We start from the raw sequence: 19979 nt of genomic DNA, 5'->3' as shown, positions 1-19979 counted from the left end.
TACAACGGTATTTGTACTAGGCCCTCGTTACCAGGGGAATTTGCAGCTGCGAAAGATACCGTAGTTAGCTATACAAGCTGTGCTCTTCCGTTTCAAGAAGCGTTTACGTCGTCCCCTGCTTTGCCTATTACACTGTCCAGAACTTCAAGCCCGTTCGTATTTCATAAAGGCAAGGTATTTCAGGCGGGAAAAAAAGCCGCGCGTGCACGCGTAGTTCGCCTCGGTCGATGACTACGCTGATGTGACCAAAGGCTAATTCTGCTGGGCATGCGCTGTTGGAATAAACAGCTTCACAGCTCCCTTTCAACAATACTGAGCACTTACAAACTTCAAAAGATTATAAGGCCTGTGTTGTCTCTCTGAGTTGTCGTTTTTGTGTCTTTCGAATAAGATATTTGAGAATTGACACTTTCCACTCGTAATCAAAACAGGAGACCTTTTATCGGCGATAGAACGAGGAAAATGAATGGCGAACTGATATCACAACGTCAGTGTTTGTCCACAGCTGGTGATCTTCACAATGCTTCATGCTGATGGACCATGATGTTTTTATTTTTCTATCTGAACTTCCAGTCCTGTGAATCATAGAACGTGCAAGCTCAACCTTACGTTGTTAGCAGGCTACATAATTTATGAACAAACCATAGTTATACTGAAAAATAGTGCCAAGTTGGAAACATTGATGATTAACCAGAATGCCCAACTGACAAGGCAACATAATTATATGAATTATATAAAATCACGCGTTTCTGACAAAATGTTCAGTGTAATAAAGTACGTGGATATAGATGCATCGATTCCTTTTCATTTCCTGGCCAAGAAGGAAGCAAGTGGTGACGTATTTTGCTTGCGCGCTGTTTGCCTGCGAACGCTTATAGCTCGAGTAAATATCCATGAACAAAAACGACCGTTTGTGTGCTATAAGGTATTTAAAGCAATGACAACACACGCCGGCCGTTTGCGTTTGCTCGACCGACTGCGAAGTGTGCATGCTTCGGTCCATCCATGGAGCAATTAAAGTGGAATAAATTGCAACGTTGGTGGCGCAACCCCGCTCCTCCGTCTCGGCGCTGCAGAGAGAGTAGCGCCAACTTCCAACTTCGGAACCCAAATGGCTTTTTCATTTTTCGTGTTGTACAGCGTTGAGCTATTGTGTGCTTATTTTCCTATGTGCACTTCCGCAAAATCTACCATTTTGATTCCAAACAATGTCACAACCCTCTCTATAAACAGGTCTGATCCACCGTGCACTGCTCTTTAGGGGAAAACCTGTATGTGATGAAATGTGTGAGAAGACTGATGTATACACAGTCAATGTTCATTACAGGAGGCATTGGTATAAGTAGGCTAGATCATCACAATTAAACTTCGATTACCGAGCAAAACTATCTGTAAAAAGAGGAGGTAAGCTCTTGACATAATAATCACAGGCAGTGACAGGAAAGTCAGTGGTAATGAAGCGAAGGCTAATCGTAGAGCAGTGTCAAATTTAGTACAGCTCAAAGCGGCTTATCCAGCTGTTGGGTCTTGGAATAGTCATCGTTTGCCAGTGCTCACCATCTCAGTGCATGAACGTATTCTATGCAATGGAGACAGCATTCTGAAGAGAATTGTTTTCCATTTAATGAAAAAAAAATCTCGTAATATTTTCAACTGTAAAAGAGTTTTTGTCCCCTTTATTGTTCTGAACCAACCCTCAAATGTACGATCTGGGATCAAAACCGTCCCCACAACTCGCGCAGTCCCAATTTTCCCAGCAATAAGTCTCGTTTCCATTTGTGCCATTGGCTGTTGCACTTCATTTCCTTTTTCAAAGGGGCATACTCGAGGACACATCATTTCTTTACTTGGGTAATCTATTCAAAATTTATTATTTCCGATTGTGCATACTGGGTCCCAGCACTGAAGTGGTTAATCTAGCTGTTGGACTGACTTTTTTCCCAGATGACTTTCAGAGTGAGGGTTGTAAGGACTGTGCTTGTTGTTGGGACAGTCAGCCTGGCCGTCATGACTTACGGGCCAGCCTTACTCGGCTTCACGGTGTCGGAAATAGCTGCAGGATCAGTGGGGGCCAAAATGATGTCTGCATCGGCTCTCGCGAACGGGGGCTGCGTGGCAGCCGGGGAGTCGTGGTCACACTCCAGTCTGTTGGGGCCGGCAGTGGGCATAGGAGCTGCGGGCTACGCCGTGTCTGGAGCCATCGGAGCCATCTCGGGAGGTCTCCGAGTCTTTGGGCGCTAAACTGTCCTCACGGTTGAAAATGCAGGTCTCAGGGAGAAATGGCCTGACCTGTGCCTGAAAAAAAAATCAAATCTAATCAAATTATAGAATTTAAAAAGACAACAGAAAACACAGTGGAATCAAGCAGGATATTGAATACATAAATTATAATGTAACAGTGATATTTCTATCCAAAGTATGAGGCCTGAATGCAGTGGCTTATCGGGGGGGGGACAGAGGGGCAACCCCCCCGGATTTAACTGAGAATACTTAATAGGTGAGGAGGAAAGAAACTAATCGGTAAATTTATTGATCAAATAAATAGGCTAGGTTCTCCCATTATCATATTGAATGAGCACGAAAGTGCATTTGTTTTTGAGTCCCCCCCCCACCAAAAGCTGGATACGTCATCGCCTGAATGTAAAGCGTTATTCTCAGGTAAAGTGGCCGCCGGCGTATTTGCCTTGGCTGGTATGCTAATAATGTTCATTGCAGTAATACAACCATGTTACTAGACCAGTCTGTGTGATCCACCATTGAGGTGGCACCACGCGAACAGTTTCTCACTTCTGGTTTTCCCCAACCTAACGAAATGCCGGTGTGGCATTGAATTTGGACAAGCAAGAAAGAAGGGGCACAGACTGATCCTAGTTGATGAATTGTTGAATAACGGAAGTTATCAGTACATGTATATTGAATTTTATAAGGGAGACCACAATGTGCACAATGTGCCCAGGCTGGTGTGTTTGCATAATGTGTTCATTGACTGTCTGAATCAAGGATCTACAGGCCACAGTAATACCAACAATGTCAGTGGTTTGTATTCAAAAATCGATTGTGCTGTTGACATCGAGGGGGAAAAATGGATTGCTTTGTTCACTCTGCGCAACGCGGATTTGTTATCGGCGGGGGTTACTTGGGTTCCTCAAGCCGACCTTTTTCCCTCTAGGTCACCATTCATTAAATTCATGCAGAGGAAAAATTTGGAACGATGTCCGCTGGGTGACAACATGACATGTTTTAAAGTGATTGTGGTTCCACAGACGGGAACAGATCTCGATGAATTTGGAATTTGAAAAAAAAATGCAGAGTGGGGAATCCAGGTCTTGGATGGGGAAGGGGGGGGGTTAAAACATCACAATACTTCAGCCAAGGGGCGTTTCTGGCCAAATGTGCACGGGATTTACAATTGTTGGCTCTGTCACCAGCCGCGGCGCGATTCAGACTTTGGTTTAAAACAGTCACAAAAAAGTACGGACTGTCTCTAGCTCAGTGCAGCCACATTTTTGTGCGGTATTTCTTATTTTATTTTCTAATTAAATTGAAGTTGTCTAAACATAGCCAAAGCTGGGTATAATTTCGTTGAGTTGTAGCAGTGAATATTTAACATTCATCCCAAAACACTGAAGTCATACATGAGCGTCGACGAAGCCAGGATTTGTAAACTGGATGTGCGCAGTCGCACTAGGGTTTGTGGCCACGACACGGAGGTTCACTCGAGACTCAAGGAGACGTGTGGGCATCACACAGCTTTGCAGCACGCCGTAAGACTTCCTTCATTATTGGAAAGTTTGGTAAGTAAATCCATTATTTTATATTTTTTTAATTATGACAAATGCTACCTGAACGCTTTGTATCTTAACTTTAATGGCAGGACCACATGGACATTTTAACTGGACGTGATTTATGAGATGTTCCCGGAGGAAGAGCTTCATTTATAACCAGACCAATAGAGTTTAATATATGGCTTTATATTAGAGGGGGCTATTTGAAGTGTGGAATGTGCATGTACAGGACTCTTAAATTTGAGCGAATTCTTAAAAAGGCATCTGTTTAAACTGATCGGGAGACGAACTGTGCAAATACCGGGAGACTAGCCCGGCGACCTTGGACTCTGCACCTACCTCCCCGAAGCTTATTATGTGGTATTTCTCATTGAGGGATTTCCCACTACCAGTCGTTCGCCATTGATAGCGTATACTCTGAAACTGAGTTTCAGCCCGTTGGAACACTATTAGACACAAAAAGGCTAATCCTACTTTTTTTCTCCCCATAGGTACAATAAGCCTTCCATTTTTTTGGACACAATATTATGATGGTCCAATATGCAATTCTTCCTCTGGTGTCTGGGGCTCAACATGTCAGCGTCCACGTTTTAATTTACCAAACACGGTCACATTCATGCAGGGTGACCCGTAAGTCCTAAATATAACGAAAAACATGCTCGCGCTACAGAAGTGTACCTTTGTTTAGACTTTGAAAGAGCTGGACTTTTAGTTTGCGAAACTCGAAGCCTGCCGAGGGCGTGAGGTTGTGTGAGATGTTTCTATTCAGTCTAGCGTCGGCAATTTTTTTCACCGTGGTCAACGTAGGCGGTCTACATAAATTTCAACTGTAAAGTTTTCTCCTTTTTAATTTTAACTGTACCAGATTCAAGGGAAAACGCAGGAGACAACCGATCCATCAATATTATTTCGGACTTCTCTATCCGGATCAAGAGGAATCAGTCAAAATTCCCGTGGGGTGAGCTCCATATTTTTGTTGAAGGTCATTCGTTTTTTAAAAATTGTTACGAAGAGTCAACCATTTAATTTGTGCGATTTTTTTTCAGTTGTTGAAGTTGTACCTTTTTCAGAGCAGTTTTCCTAATCAAAGGTTCCACTGTAATCCGCCTTGAGCAGAAGCGCCCCCTCATTGGTTGAAAGCACCGAGGTGGTCGGGAGTGGTCATTTTATTGGCACCGATGCAACCGTGACACGTGCATTTCCAAGTCGTTTGTAAACCAGTTATGCGCAGTTCCTATCAAAGGAGCCTCTGTTGCCGAGAGAATAGCGCCCTTTCTTGGTCCAGCTCGAGGCCCATTGGATTGACCGATCTGAGCGCAATCTCAAATGTACTGGTACCCAGTACTCGGAAAGCCCCGCCTCTTTTTTTATATAAATAGGTCATGGTATCCTAGAGTATTGAGTGCTTACATGCTTAGATTGGTCTTTTTGACAGCAATAATAATAATTTAGATTTATATAGCGCACTCATTCAGAAAACCCATGAAACATTCCAAATACTATTTCAGCTCCCTGGGGCAGCTCGATGCTGCCATTTCGGTGCAAAGAAGCTAAATCAACCGCAATAGCCACCTCCACCCTCACAGGTACTCAATTATTATTGGAGAGGGGCAATGAGTGACAAAGTACCTTGCCCAAGGGCACACTCACCATGACCACAGGCTGGATTCGAACCCCCAACCTGCGCCTTCACTCGCCAACTACGAATCCGATGCTCTTAACCACAGGGCCACGACACTCCAACAATCAAACTTCAGGTTGTTCACCCCTTCTCGGCCATTAACCTTTCATCTGCGTCTATTATGCCTGTTTGGTGTGACGTGGCGGAAATTGAAACGATTTTTGTGAGATTCAATTCTCACTTTAGTTTTCGTTACGAGAATGACAGTTGGAAAGTATGGATTGTGATCCTGAAATTCCAATTTTCCTAATTTAAACCGCAAGACACCATCCTGCATCCTGTTTGTGTGTTCATTGTATTTTTTTCCTTTTTGAGAAGACAGCCAACACAGGCGTGGCATAAGGTCCAAAAATCGAAGTGGATATTGAAGCGGCTGGAAAATTCTGCCAACAGACATGTGAATAAGGCCGCAGACAATACCGATAAGGAAAAGAATAACTGATTTAGATGTTTACCTTTTTTGTGGTTTGTTTCAGCTGGAAGGCATTCCGGAGTTGAGGACCAACAATGTGCAAAGAAATAATAGCCGTGGTAGTCGGCCTAATTGCAGGTCTTGTGGCAGCAGAGGTCTTTCACTGCACCGAATTTAAAATTGTTTGCTGTGGCGGAGGGTGTGGTGTAATCTGCTGGCTTTTTTGCCATATTGTTCAAGAGAATATTAAAGGTAGCTTTTAGACTGATCCAGCAAGCTTCCCAGTGCTACATTTTGATGGTTGTTAGACGTAGTTGAATCACATACATACCCACTTACCAGGTGTGGCAATGGAACTGTTGGAATAGGAAAAGATGTACACTTTGAGTGGGGGGAGGGGTGCTGGTACATGTGCCATTCCATATGCGTATTTTTCACACCACATTGCGTCCATGTACATGCATAATTCTTTTATAGATTCTCCACTGTAATTAAGGGAAAGTGAAATGCGATGGATAAGGGAGTAAACCGAAAAAGTACTTATTAATTGACAGGATTGGGTGCTCCATCTTCTGCGTCATGCACTCGCACACCCAAGCACATACACAGAGCGAGGATGCTGCCTCATGAGCTAAACTAAAAAGAACTGGAAACCGAGGACACCAGCCTTGGACTGTCATTACAAGTCAGGAATACCTCCAACAGTCGCAAACTAGCATCGATGTTTCTAACATCCGTGTTCCTTATTACAGCCTTGGGTATAATTATGGAGATTGCAAGCAAAGGGGCGTCCTCTTTCAAAACTGTTGTCTCCGGTTTAAAATAAAAACCATGGGCGGGATGAGCAGATGGGTCGATTGCAGTACTTTAGGGCTAAGACTCGTTGAGTATAATTATAACCTGCTAATGTAGAGAGAATTTGTGAATTGAAATACTTCTATTGGCCTTTTGATGCATCGTCGACATAATACGATGCGCTATTTTTGAGTAGGTACAATTTGGAGTAAACCCAAAAGATGTACGTCCAAACCAAATAGCGCACCTTTTGTGCCCGCCTTCCGCAAATGGGCTAATAACTGCTATACGTCCTAGCTTTAAGTTTAAACACGTAGATAGGCTGCATTTGCATGCTGTGACTGCAGCTGGAAAAGGGTCTATGATAGCCAAAGCCAAGCTACTCCTACAATGCATGATATGCGGCAAAGGGGGACCCCCTCTAGTGTGTCTTCTTCTGTGTTGATGGAATCTTCGGAATTCCTTTCAGATTTCTGAGGGGGGGGGGTGCAGTAGGCACAATAGTCTTAGGGTATACAGCTTGTGCATCACAGGGTGGGGGTCCCCTTTTGCCGCATATCGTTCATGGTATAAAGCTGCTGCAGCCACTTCCCAGGCACGCGTGTTACATCTTACTACAACTGAGCATATCTGCCTTGCGCAGAAGCATCCCCTCATCAGCTGAAAAGAGCCGTGTTTAATAGTTGGGAGCGTCCATTTTTGTTGGTAAGCGATTGGTACAGTCCACTCATTCAAGTGTTACTTTCTGGCCAGCTCATTAGGCCTACCATGAAAAATACCCCGCAGTATCTTTTCAACAAGTAGATTGGTGGGCACCCAAAATGGTGAGATTATGTAAATAATGTGTCAGGATCAACGTCCTGCTTCTTTGGGCTTCCATCTGAGAGCTAAATGAATAAAAATAGTTGGAAAATTGTCCTTTAGTGCTCAGAAAGTTGAGCCATAGGCATGCCATTTGAAAATGGCTGCAACGTGTAGATTACGAAACTATCACTATTCTGGGTGATTTTGTACATTTGAATGATTATAAATAAATATCGCTATTCCACCAAAAATGAAAAGAATTCGGAAGATTAAGGACAAAATGATATTTGAAATTTGTTTAAGGAAACCAAGGAATGTGGACTTGCATATTATTGATAAGTGAACATGCTGTTTTCACTCTGTTTTCAATGGGCACCTTCGAGTTGTAGTGGTCGTTTAACGGGTGAATTTCTTGTTTGTGAACTAGTAGAAACGCAGCGTTCCCATCATGTCAATGACCTATAAATATCAACTGCAAAATGTTATTTAGTTTTTTCATACTTCGGGGCTTGTTTCCAGTCTTGAATTAACTTTCAGATCTCAAAAAATTGTGTTAGTTTCGGAGAGAGAGCGATATATATAACCGATATCCTAGTTCTCAAGAATATTTGTTTTTACATTACAGTAATGGATGCTGTATTGTTTCAGTTTGAGATGAATGCCCTTAGACTATATAAAGCTTGTCGAGCAAGAGTGCGACCATATAAATGTTATTTGTGTCTACTTTACTTACGATGTCTCTTCCCAAATACAAAAATATAATTCACAGCTTGAGGCGTTAACTGTGAGGCAAAGCAACATCTATAATGAAATTGAACTTTACACTGCTTAGGCGTTTCATATAAGGCTTGTACAATTTAAAGTTTCATATACATCGTCGTACAACCTTGAATACATTTTTTTGTCCCCTGGAATTACTCTGCCGCTAATTCAAATCAGATGAAATCTAATATTTGGGACATAAATTGGATTTCAGAAGTTCAGAACAGCTTTAATTGGCACATGACAACGGATTGAGAACAAGGTTTTGTCATATTATGACGGTATAAAGGGGCTTTTTCACTCAGACAACGAGAAATTAATGTTACAGTTTTCCTCCCGTTTTAGGATGCAGACAGCTCCAGAAAATGTTTCCCACTTAAATTTCTATTACCCCTTTCTGAGGCTGACGCACAGTCATAATCAATCTTAATTATATAGCTCTCATCCTAAAGTCCACCCTGCGTCGATGTTCGCCCTCCACCCCTGCTTTTTGTACTTCCAGATTAATTTACTATCTCGCCACAGAGAAATACACTGTAAAAGCGGACTTCTAAACGCAAATTAAACGGAAACCTTTGACACTTTTTAAACATTTTGACACGAATATAAATGAGCACATACCACATGTTCATATGCTGAACACTAACGCTAATTTTATTTCATAAACGCAATTTTTAATTAGGGAATTTGTTTGGCATGCGTGGCATAGTGGGGTTCACGTTTTAATCCGCTCTAAACAGGCGTTTTATGTCCCGATGATAAACACTTTACAAGTCAAACTCGTTTCACGTCTATAAACGCTCTGCATGTTCAAATATTGAATGAAAAACGTTCAGGCTTCTACAGTGCACGGCTGAGCAATGTTTAGATTTATGCAAACTCCAAAAACCCCTCAACGGATTAATCTGGTCAGTAAGCATTGTGATTTTCAATTCTCGACTTCGTCAGCACCAGTGGCTTCAGGCTTTGGTTTGACATTTAACTTTACGTGCCATCAGACCCTCTGTTGCAGTACTAGTGCAACTCCTTTTTGTGTTTTTTTTATTTTCATTAAAATTCTACATGTCCGAACAAAGCCAAACCTATGGAATTCTCTTAAGTGATTTTGAAACGAAGCTGAAGACACGAAACTTTTACAAAGCCTGGATTTGTGAACTGAATGTGCGCAATCGCACCACACACGAGGCGCGGGCAGGGAAGTCGCCAAGACGTTCACATTGTTCACGTTGAAACCCATGCAAGCCGACGTGTCGGGGCATCACAGATCTCTTGCAGAACGCAGTATCATCGTATGGTTTGGTTAGTATATCCATTTCTATCATTTCTTTCAACTCTTTGTAACTCCTTGAAAAAGCAGAATATTTTAAATAGGAATACGTGGAACCATGTGAACGTGGTTTATGAGATGTTACTTAATTACAGTGGTATGTTACTGCTATTTAGACCTTAAAATTCACTATTTTCTGATCTGACTGTACTGCAACAGGACTAGTTTTGTGTTTAATTAATGAGGTGCTCTGTATTTTGAGTGAACTTTTGAAACACAGCTGAAAACTGAAATGTGTGGATACTTAGACGCCAGGGGGAGCATACACATGTGCTGAGAATACCGGGCGAGTTGCCAACCTTGACTCTGCACTGACCTACTTACAATTCATCGAACTATTTCTCATGAGGGGAATTCCTCATTCCAGCAGGAACAGTGTTGCGCAAATTACATATGTTGCTCTGATGACCGTGTTTTGACAATGGTATGTGTGATATCACATGACACTGATAAAAGACTGCGTGTCTCAGTGTGCATTGAGTATTGTGTCACGGAGAACGCATTGTTGGACAACCTATATTTGGAAAGATTTCACATGAGCAATTTTGTCAGATTATATACATATATCAAGGTATTTGTGCCAAAATCATCGTTACGGGCAATTACAATGGGGAAAATCCAGAGGCAACGAACGGGGCCGCCTGCCCCCCCCCCAGCCAAGAAGATTTTTAAAACTAGAGACAGGCGAATTTTATTGTCTGAATATTACTTGAAGAGTTAAGTAAAAGTCTAACATCTTGTATCACCCTTTAAAAAACAATTCCACCCCTTTCCTTAAACCATTGCCCCACCCCGGGAAATGTTGCTGTCTTCAGCTTGTGAACGCTTGCCAAAAAAAAAAAACTCATGACACTCCCCTCTTTTTTTGGCTAAATTAATTTACTCAATTAGAATGAAACTTTACAACAGGCACATAAAATGACATTGATCAGTGACTTATACTAAAATTCAAATTAATGGTACACTGCAAGGAGAAAAAAATGATGGGTCACTCTACTTCTTTTTACTTATTGAAAGGTACCAGATCAGGAAGGAGGCCCAGAGGACATCTTAATTAATTGGTGCTTTTGCTGGCCTCCATTATCTATACGAATCAAGAAGGCTCAGTCGGACTTCGTGTTGATTTCCTTGAGGTGTGTACTATGTACTGGTCTTGTTGATATAAAGAAGCATTTTGTCCATTTTTAGGAAGGAGTTGTTCCTTTTATATTGCTTGGCTTAGTCCTCAAACAACCACATGCCTTTTTTAGCATTGAAATTTAGGATATTGTGTTAATTTAAGTAAATGTTATGTGATAGCGCGCTTACTAGAATGTATAAGCCGTACCCCCACGCTATGATAGAGCCCACGTCCAGTGTCTCCCCACGCCCACCCAGCTCAGAAATTACAAAAGGACAAAACCCATTGAACGCTCGCTCCAGAAAACCTCCGTGTCCCTCAATGGCCCTCGGGTTCCTCCTTGCAAATGTACCCCAGTTACACTACTGAGTAACAACCCCTACCCATCACAAACACTAACAAATAATTGGTCACGCGGTAAAGGAATTATGGCACGTGACAGAAAGCCGTTTGTTGTAGGGAGTTTTTTTGTAGGCCACGGCAGGCAGTCTGTGTAAATTTGGATATGACAGTAGCGTGACTTCTTTCTGGGAACTTTGGAGGTCAGGGGTTGTGCAGGGATGACTCACCCGGCTATAGAAATTTGGAAAGGGACAGGGAGGGGAAGGAGCTGCCACAATATGGGTGATGTTTACTGTACAGATGCGCGTAAAATATTACACTAATACTGCACATCCATATAATTATGTATTTCAAATTGTTATTGAATACATATTGGTTGTTGGGAAATGCGAAATTTCTTCCCAGTCCCGCAGGATTTACGTCTGTGGACTTGCATAGAACAAAAGTAAACATTAAATTAGTTTCTCCCTATGTCCAAGCTGATTGCCTTTAGAAAGTTCAGCGTACAATGTTTGTTTTGAGACCAGTTATGAGCATTCAAGATGCACGGGCAATGATCACTGGTTGCCAACTTTCCTATAGGCGATGCCTGTAGTCAATTGGTTAATAACAGTTATTACGTACGATCCAGTTGGGCATTTGCCATACGCATATTTAGCCAAGTGTTTCAAGTCCAGGGATTTGATCGCAAAGAAATGTAACACTGCTGCACCGACAGACAGAAAGACAGCCCACGTACATGTATCGAGAGTATAACTGATTTGATCAACGGACAGATCAATTAAGCCAATGAATTATATTATATTTCTGAAGATTTGTTGATGCTCTGTTTCAGCTGGAAAAACGATCCGACATTGAGGACCGACAATGCTCAGAGAAGTAATTGCTTTGCTGGGAAGCATAGCGGCAGGTTATGTCGCAAAACAAATCTACCAGTGCCCTAATGAGGGCGTCATTTGCTGCGCTGGGGTGTGCTTTTTTTTCTGCTTTGGCATTGGACACTGTATTTCAAAGTTAATAAAAACCTGTTATAAGGAAGAAATTTTTACCGATTTAGACATAGTCTGTCAGCAAAATGTTTGAAGAGAAATATATTTTTATCTTCCGCTCAGGTGTAGGATCAATATAAGCCAAATACGCCCTAAATTTGAGGCTAGGGCTAGATATACTCGTGCACCTTTTAGAAGCGGCTGCAGCCACTTCCCTCAACGTCTGTGTTAATGCCGGCTGTAGTCAAATAACTTAGACGGGGTCTGGTTAACTTAACTGCAAACTGCTAAAAGCTGTTCAATTTTTATTCATCTAATCTATTTTGGGCTGGATTTAGCACTTTTCAAAACGGTCATCTTCAAATATTTACCAGTTTCCTAGAAAAAAATAAGAGATTTAATGGTTGTTTCAGTTCTTAAGATGCTTCACGTGTTCCTCGACGAAAGGATGCGGTATGAAATTTGTCAGTTTGTGATGAATGCTCTCGGTAGTACTATTTACTCCCAGGCTTTTAAAGTTGTATATGAAAAAAACCCTTGAGTTCAGATAGCGTTTTCATTACCTACTTATGCATACTAATGCCCTCTTCAGTATCTACCGCCAAACTTGGCAAAAAGATAGACTTGTTTAGTTTTTAAATTACGCTTACTATCCTAATTTCATATCTTCACCAGCATTCAAGCAACTGTCACAGAAACCGAAATGATTTTAGATTGTGTGACTATTTTATAGCTATTTTAATATACATAGCAGTAAAGGGTTGTCTTCAGTGATGTATTGGGAGTGGGGTGGAGGGCACTGGAGATATTTTGTCATCGTACTTTTAGAAACCGAGCTGTTGTTGACAAATGGGAAGAACCTCCAACGTAGGGCACCAGTATGGTATTCCCGAGGTTGCACTTTCAAATACCGCTCCAGCCAATTTTTTTGTTCACCCTATAATCAAATATTTTTATAAATTGAATTCGACTCCCACCTAAAGCAAAGTGTCTTCCGTTATGACATCACAACAATAGCACCTCCATTTGCCAGGAAAGACATAGATAATTTGGAAATAGTGTTTAAAACGAGTTTTTAATTAGATTAGCCGAATCAGCCCTGAGGATAAGTTTCACAAAGTAAAATTAATCCCCATAAACTTGTTCTTTCAATCTCAAAATTGAAAATTGTCAAATCTTGAAGCGATTTGCAGCAAAAGTACTGACAGCAGTGGTGTGTCATTTCCTAACATAGCCGTCTGATTTCGTCTGTAAAACGACATAGTTAAAAATTAGCTGATTTACATTAAAAGCATGCCATAACACTTTTTGCTCTGGCACTGAACGCGTCAAGAAGTCTATTAAGCCCTTTGATAATTAAATTTGAACAAAATCACTGGTACGCTGAGTTCTTTAAATTCACGTGAACATAACAACTTGAATTCTCCAATATAAAAACACTGTTACTATACATTGTAATTCGGGGCAAGCGCTTGCTAAGTTACATGAAGACGCCTTTCAACAATACACTACTACAACAACACTCAATGGATATAAGAACGGCACAAAGGAACCAGTCCATGCCAGAGATGGTGGTCGCTATGCAAAACCTTGCCTCGAATCACGAGGTATAGCAACAGTGTCTTTAGTCTGGGGAATTCAAACTGTTACTTTCCTGTGCGATCAGAAAACACAGCGTATTTCTAACAAAGATTTTATTCAAATTTAACTCGCAAGTGGCTTATTGTGACAATTACTGATATCCCATGACACTTTTAGGCCACCGTACATGCATGACCTTTATGTTCTTTATGCAAATCCAGCTCGAGCTAGTTCTGTGCACTTACAATAAATTGAAACGAGAGCAACAGGTCTGGTTACATTTCAGTCTATAATCTGACCTATTCCTTAGTTCCACACTCACTGCATGATCGACATTTGGTGAGTACACCTTTGGCTTATGGACATTTTATTTCAGTTAAGTTACAAGTGACTTTAATGGTCCATATCCAATCTCTGATTATCCAAAAGCGCGGGAAACGGGCCGACCTGCGCGTACACAATAAATAAACATGCCTCCTAAACTTGTTCTCTTCGTTTCTTTTTTATCTCAAAATCTGTTCGGGCTACAAACTCCTAACTCGTTGAGTAGCGTAAAGGAGCTACAATGTTTTCCATGCATAATTTGATTGTTAACGTTTGTCCAATATTAACTTTATGGGTCTGTTTAACGTCCCAACACATACAGCCCGAGAACTGAACTGTGCTTATGTTGGATATTGAATTTTCAAACTGAAATTTCGTCTAAACATGTCTTCGTTTGCTGTCTGGAAAATATTTGGGTAAAGAACTTAAATTTTGTGTGAGAACTATTCCGATATTTGTATGTGTTTTTAAGCACATCTTTATTAATTCTGTGCCTTTAACGCAGAAGCATGTGTCGTCAGTGACTAGTCAGATGGCATCATTGCAAATAAAACAGAAAGTCATTTTATAACATCCCAGGCGACAAGCATGTGGCATAATTTTTGTTATAGAGTTCTGTTCCTTTTCGGGGCGTTGAATTATAGCATCACAGGGTTTCGGCATTCACCAAAAAGTGTTACTTTTTGTGTTGGTTTCATGTGTTTATGAAAATTAGTGTGTGATATTGTTAAGATCATTTTGTGGATGGAAACTTGAGCTTATACAAGAACACAAGTGTAGTCAACCTCTGACCCGCAGACACCCGCGTAACCCGCAGTGCAGTATTTCTCATGGGGGGATTTCCCTGTCGTGTTTCAGCACATGCGTTTATCAATAGACCCGGTCTTTGTACGCGACACCTGAAATACCACGTGGTTTGTTTCCTTAGCCTCCATTCAAGGGCTGAAGATCATTAAGGGATCGCCCCGTCAAAGTGAAACTTACACTGCAGGACTCGAGCTTCAGTGTTAAGAAAAGTCAGGTAAGTGCCAGAATCAGGTACACAAACCTGACAAATTTATCCAGCGCCGAAAATGACCGGTTTTTTTTGACCGTGCTCTTCGGAAGTTGTTGTCAAAGCTTGCTTCGTTGATTTGGTTTTAAGATTGATGTATTTGGATTGTTCAATGCGTGTCCTATCCTCTTGTCAACACGTAATGAATTTTTCAGAAAATGCCCACCCTCAGATTTAAAGCAAATGCGAGCGATGAGATCAAAATATTTCACGATGGCACTTCGGGGCTTCCAAGCGAATATGCCATTTTGTTGATGGAGGCTACCTGACCAAAACCCTGTAAAAGGAGTAGGCCTAGTGGATCGTAATGTCAAGGAATCGGAATATTTCATCCCTTGTCAAGGAACCAGACTACCTGGTCTTGTATTTTCAAGGGACTGGACTATCTAGCCTCGCCAGTGACAGTTCACAGGATGGTTAAAACCGGCCAGTGTGGTCGAAACGGTCTTCAGTTGCGCCACAGTCGTTTTTTTATATGTCGATGACTGACGCCTTGAGCCTCTACTTGTACTTCTTCTGAGGCATAGACCTTCCTTAGCATGAGCTTTTTAGCATTATTGAGGGTTTTAAACGTGTGTTCAATTTCTTCTTACAAACAAATACTGATTTTCAGTTGCCAAAATTCATTTTGTGAATATATGAATGATATCAAATAATGCTGCATTAAAGGCTTTGCTCATAACAAATGCAAAATGCATTCACATACCATATGGAATTCTATGCTATCTGTCAGAACTTTACATATTACACGTACATGCCATTGTACTGTTTTGTTTAAGTCGTGTTCGTTTTGTACTGTTTATTGTTTTTTGAGATTCTACCTGACGACCGGTTATACCGTCTCGAAACGTATAAAAACACCTCCAGCCAGCAATTTATTTAACAAGAAGTGTATTATCCACGCCCTTTTGCCAGAGGTTGTTCATACAGTCGTATTGTCGATCTTTTTTAATCAAGGTGAAAGGCCTTCCATAATCTACTCATCACAGTCAATTGGACTACGCTTTATCACCGTGATTTTGGGTAAGTAGTAACAATAATTAGGCCGTCCATTTTGATACTGTAAAAAAATGTAATTTTCCTGCTTTTCATTGGAGGCATCATTGTTGGATGTTTTGTTGTACCAGATGAGTTTTTTGTCTCAACCTTGAAAAGTGGCAAATGGCATCATTTACAATTCAGGAAGGGTTGGGCTGGGTTGATTCGGTAAGGGCTGATACAAGGGATAGGGGTCACCCCGGGTAATTGCCTTTTTTTTTCGTTGTTTTGTGAGCCGGCTTATTTTTCACAAAAATTGTTTTCCGGCTCACATCATTTCAGGCAAACCTGCAATTTCTTCAGGATGTGCTGGGAAATCGCTGGAGGGGTAGTGGCACTACTGGCTGTTCAATTCGGTGCGCCTTTCGTAGGATGCACGGCAAATGGTATACAACCGGACTCCATAGCCGATATACTGATGAATTTTTCCGACACCATAAACGAGATGAGTTCCGGATGGTCGTTGTCGATTGCCAAAGTACTCGGAGCTGCATGTCGGTCCATAGCATCGGAAGGGTTTACTTGTAAGAGTGGCCTTTTAGTTTTCTTCTCTGGTTTTGCGATCGTCGCAGCAATAAAAAAATTCTTCCAATGTCTGGGAATTATCGAGAAGTAATTGTCCATTAGGATGTCTGATAACCTGGAATGCCTTAGAGTTTTTTTTCACGTTTCAAAATTGTTATTGTAGGTGGACAAGAACAGGAGGTAAAACTTGATCCAATCATTTTTCAAACGTCGACAATTTAAGATGCTTTCATGTAAATCGAAAAAAAAGTCACATTTTTTGACTACACGCCTCTCAAAAAGGGGACTTTCTTTTCCAGGAGAACAATCTCTGTAAATATGTATCTCTATCTCATAATGACTGTTAATTAATTAACAGGTACTGGTGTGGATATTGATTGGTTGATGGATATGTAGGTGTTCCATACACATGGAGCGACACTGTAAGCAGTAAACCGTAACCTTTTGGTTATGTGCAGTACTGTAGGCGCATTTACATTGAGCCTCGCTTCGAACGTCGATCGTGTGGGGAAAAAGCTGCGATCGCTTAAAACACCGATTTTCTGTTGAAGATCCATGATCGGATCGTTCAAGATGATGTTTGAGCCATAGGAAACAAAAAAATGCTGCCACAATGTTTTTAGGGTCTTAGACAACTTTGTCGGAGGGATTTTGACAAGTACAGTTACCATAGTTCATTTTGTAGATTAATCCTTCTCATTCTTGAGAAAATGTCGTAACATCTGAAAGCTGTACAATCAGAAGAGATTCAAGGTAGCATTTTGGATTTCCAGGGTAAGCTTGGAATTAATCATCTCTCATTTTTCTCACACTTTTGAACGGTGCAGAGCAGCAGGGGCCACAAAGTGACGACATTCGACGTTTGGTGGGGCAAACGAAGATATCATTTTCAAAGATTGCTATTATAATGCAAACACTGGTGTCTTTTTACTGTTTCCCCAGAGCCCCAAATTCTAGAATAGCCCACTCCCCTGTATTTGAAGTCTGTATGCATTTTCTCATCACTTTACCATCACTTCGTTTTCATGTTGAAGATTTGTGGTGGGCTTTATTCACGTGCCACCCTATAAGTGGTAAAACTTTGATTCTTGTTATTTCCTTCTGTCAATCCTCTTTGCCATGGTTGAAGTAGACTCTCACATCAAACCATTTTTTGGATTATGAATGCTAGACAAGAAGCTTGTTTTTGACTTGCTTCTTTACATTTGACCTCAAGCTGGAGCATTTTTGTAGAGGGCAGTCCTTTCTTTTTATACTTATATTCTTACGTACTATAATTTGCTAAGCATTAACATAAATCTTAAATGAGTAATTAAGAGTTTCAAACATGTAACATTTAATATTACACGTGTGAACGTTGTGGAAACATGATTTTGATAGAACCATCAGGTTACTATAAAAATACACAAATTTTAAAAGTAACAGGGCTCTGCGTTATGATGGTAGTAGAATTCCTTAAAGTAAAAGGAGTACATGTGTAATTTTTGTTGCCTTTTAAGAAAGATTCTGCCGGTTGGGTCGGAACGAAAGGACCCCGAACCTTGATATGAAGTGAAATTTATTTTAAAGAGTCAGGTTGTATACCAAAACAGGGTTTATATGGGTATCATGCCAACATCTCATTATGTTGAAAATTTGGACAGATTTTTGTTTCCCCTGGAATCCAAAAGTATATAGTCATGAAAACTGCTACAGATGTTTTGGGTTTCGTTCTGTTTTGTTTTGTGTTACAAAGTCTTCAGCAGTTGCCTTGTATATTTCTGTAGTTTTTATAAATCTCTGGTTATGATTTCGGCTCATACTTTGAAGTGCAACTTACTGCAACGGGAGTAGCACGAGCAGTGGAAAATTCGGCAAATGTTGCATTAAATTACATTAGATTTAAATCCAATATTTGTCCTTGCTGTTTATTATACTAATTCCAAACTAAAATTTGATACCTCGGAGATAATTTGGACTTTTTCACAGCAGCTTTAATTGGCACATGACAACAAACTGAGAACAAGGTTTTTTCATGACCCTCAGCGTTTTAAAAGGGGCATTTATTTTTCAGGTAGATACCAATAATGTTACAGTTTTTATCCACTTCTAAAGGTATAGACAGTAGCAATAAATGATTCCCACTAAAATTGGCACTATCCCCTTTAAATCACGTAAACGCAATCTTGCAAACATGCATACTCAGGACAGAAGAGCTTAGGCCTAATATAGCTCTCACCTTAAGGTCCACTTTGCGTTGATGTTCAACCAACCGCTCTTTTGTACTTCCAGACTAATGCCCTTCGGCGAGTTACGTTCTCGCCCAGGAGAAATACCACTTTCAAATGTTACTGCATGTGACCTGTTTACATTTCCACACTGTATCGTTTCAATGTCGAAACTCCCTTCTTGTCACAAGCACTATAGAGATCGTGCTCCAGCCAACATAGGGAGTAAGAATCAAAGGGTATAGCACTGCACCACTTGTAATATTCAAAGAGTACTTTCCTGTTAAGAAAAATTGACACTGCCCAACACGAACAATGAAAAGAAGGAAAATTTACTTGAATTTTGGAAAAAAGGTTCTTCAAAGTAGTCAGTTAGATGTTCTTAAGTCGATTCGCGGTTGTCTAATGATTATTTTATCTCTTTCACCTTATATAATGGCTTGTGTCTCTCACACGTGTAAATCGGTTCTATTCTTGAACCCTGATGCAGGCATCTCTTGAGAGCAGAAAAAAAGTGTGATTGAGTTGGGGGGGGGGCTGGCAACGATAATGACTGAGTCGAAAACGAGGCTGTCGTGATGATGGTGGTGTTGATGTGACGGTGTGCACCGGTGCCCCGTTGGCCCGAAGCAGCAGATGACCATCGAACTTCGGCAGCTGATCAGGGGTCATTGCCATTTCCTCTGCTGCTGCAACTTATACACCCTGCGACTTAGGGATGCGTCAATTAAAGTTGTTGATGCGACGTACGCTATGAGCTACAACCGTATTTGTTATTAAAATCTTCGACCAAATCCAATGTTAAGGACATAAACGCCTTTCCTGCAAGGAGGTAGGGGTTTGTTTTATTGATGGACCTTCAATACATAAAGTTCTAAGCCAGGAAATAGGCTCACTATTGCCAACGCGGACTGGATGGGTTTGTAGAGGTTTGTAAAGGAGGAATTAATTCAGCAGCAGGACTGCTTGTATTTCTGAAAGTATGTGACCCAACAGGGCCCTCGAAATCGCTCTATTTTGCAATGGAGCTGTAGGCATCATTTTTCAAATTTGATTTGGGCCCCCAAGACTAATTTGAGAGGTGAATATCTCTACAAAGAAATAACATCGTAGTAGATACATGCATATCGAAAGTGTTGAAGGTCTACTGTCCTATACTTTTGTGAGTCTTTGGGTCCACTAGTCCTAATATACACTACGGGTGTATTTTCATGAACTGATGACACCGTCGGA

At 41.0% G+C, this 19979-nt stretch overlaps 1 protein-coding gene and 1 long non-coding RNA gene across 5 annotated transcripts; both read left to right on the top strand.

Moving 5' to 3' along the window:
* Nucleotides 1-768: 768 nt before the first annotated feature.
* LOC110980776 (uncharacterized) lies at nt 769-8201 on the top strand. Of its 4 annotated transcripts, none has more exons than XR_015427729.1 (5): nt 769-1404; nt 1945-3794; nt 4277-4415; nt 4651-4743; nt 5943-8201. XR_015427729.1 is itself a non-coding variant. In XM_087146062.1 (4 exons), the coding sequence occupies exons 1-4, from the start codon at nt 3636-3638 to the stop codon at nt 6516-6518; spliced, it is 393 nt and encodes a 130-aa protein (XP_087002188.1). In that variant the 5' UTR covers nt 3376-3635; the 3' UTR covers nt 6519-8195. The 4 variants fall into 4 exon arrangements, 1 of the variants encoding a protein (XP_087002188.1); XR_015427728.1 differs by lacking the exon at nt 4277-4415 and having other exon boundaries at nt 784-1404; nt 5943-6130; nt 6433-8200; XR_015427727.1 differs by lacking the exon at nt 4277-4415 and having other exon boundaries at nt 776-1404; nt 5943-8200.
* Nucleotides 8202-9280: 1079 nt separating this feature from the next.
* On the top strand, nt 9281-18425 carry LOC147796836 (uncharacterized). Its single transcript, XR_015427730.1, has 6 exons — nt 9281-9538; nt 10584-10699; nt 11864-13937; nt 14851-14943; nt 15934-15999; nt 16297-18425. It is a non-coding gene; the product is annotated as an uncharacterized LOC147796836 (long non-coding RNA).
* Nucleotides 18426-19979: the final 1554 nt, after the last annotated feature.

Source organism: Acanthaster planci, linkage group LG14, assembly GCF_054643075.1.
Source record: "Acanthaster planci isolate LZ-2023a linkage group LG14, COTS_SCS, whole genome shotgun sequence".
NCBI lineage: Eukaryota > Metazoa > Echinodermata > Asteroidea > Valvatida > Acanthasteridae > Acanthaster > Acanthaster planci.
The sequence above is the reverse complement of the archived record's forward strand: the minus strand, read 5'-3'. Positions and strand labels throughout refer to the sequence as shown.

What these genes read in the sequence shown, in the direction of transcription:
- LOC110980776 (XM_087146062.1), top strand. Translation starts at nt 3,636, where the DNA reads ATGAGCGTCGACGAAGCCAGGATTTGTAAACTGGATGTGCGCAGTCGC. An exon ending in CTTCATTATTGGAAAGTTTG is followed by an intron (nt 3,795 to 4,650) that starts GTAAGTAAATCC and finishes TAACTGTACCAG; the next exon opens with ATTCAAGGGAAAACGCAGGA. An exon ending in GCAAAGAAATAATAGCCGTG is followed by an intron (nt 5,998 to 6,432) that starts GTAGTCGGCCTA and finishes ATTAATTGACAG; the next exon opens with GATTGGGTGCTCCATCTTCT.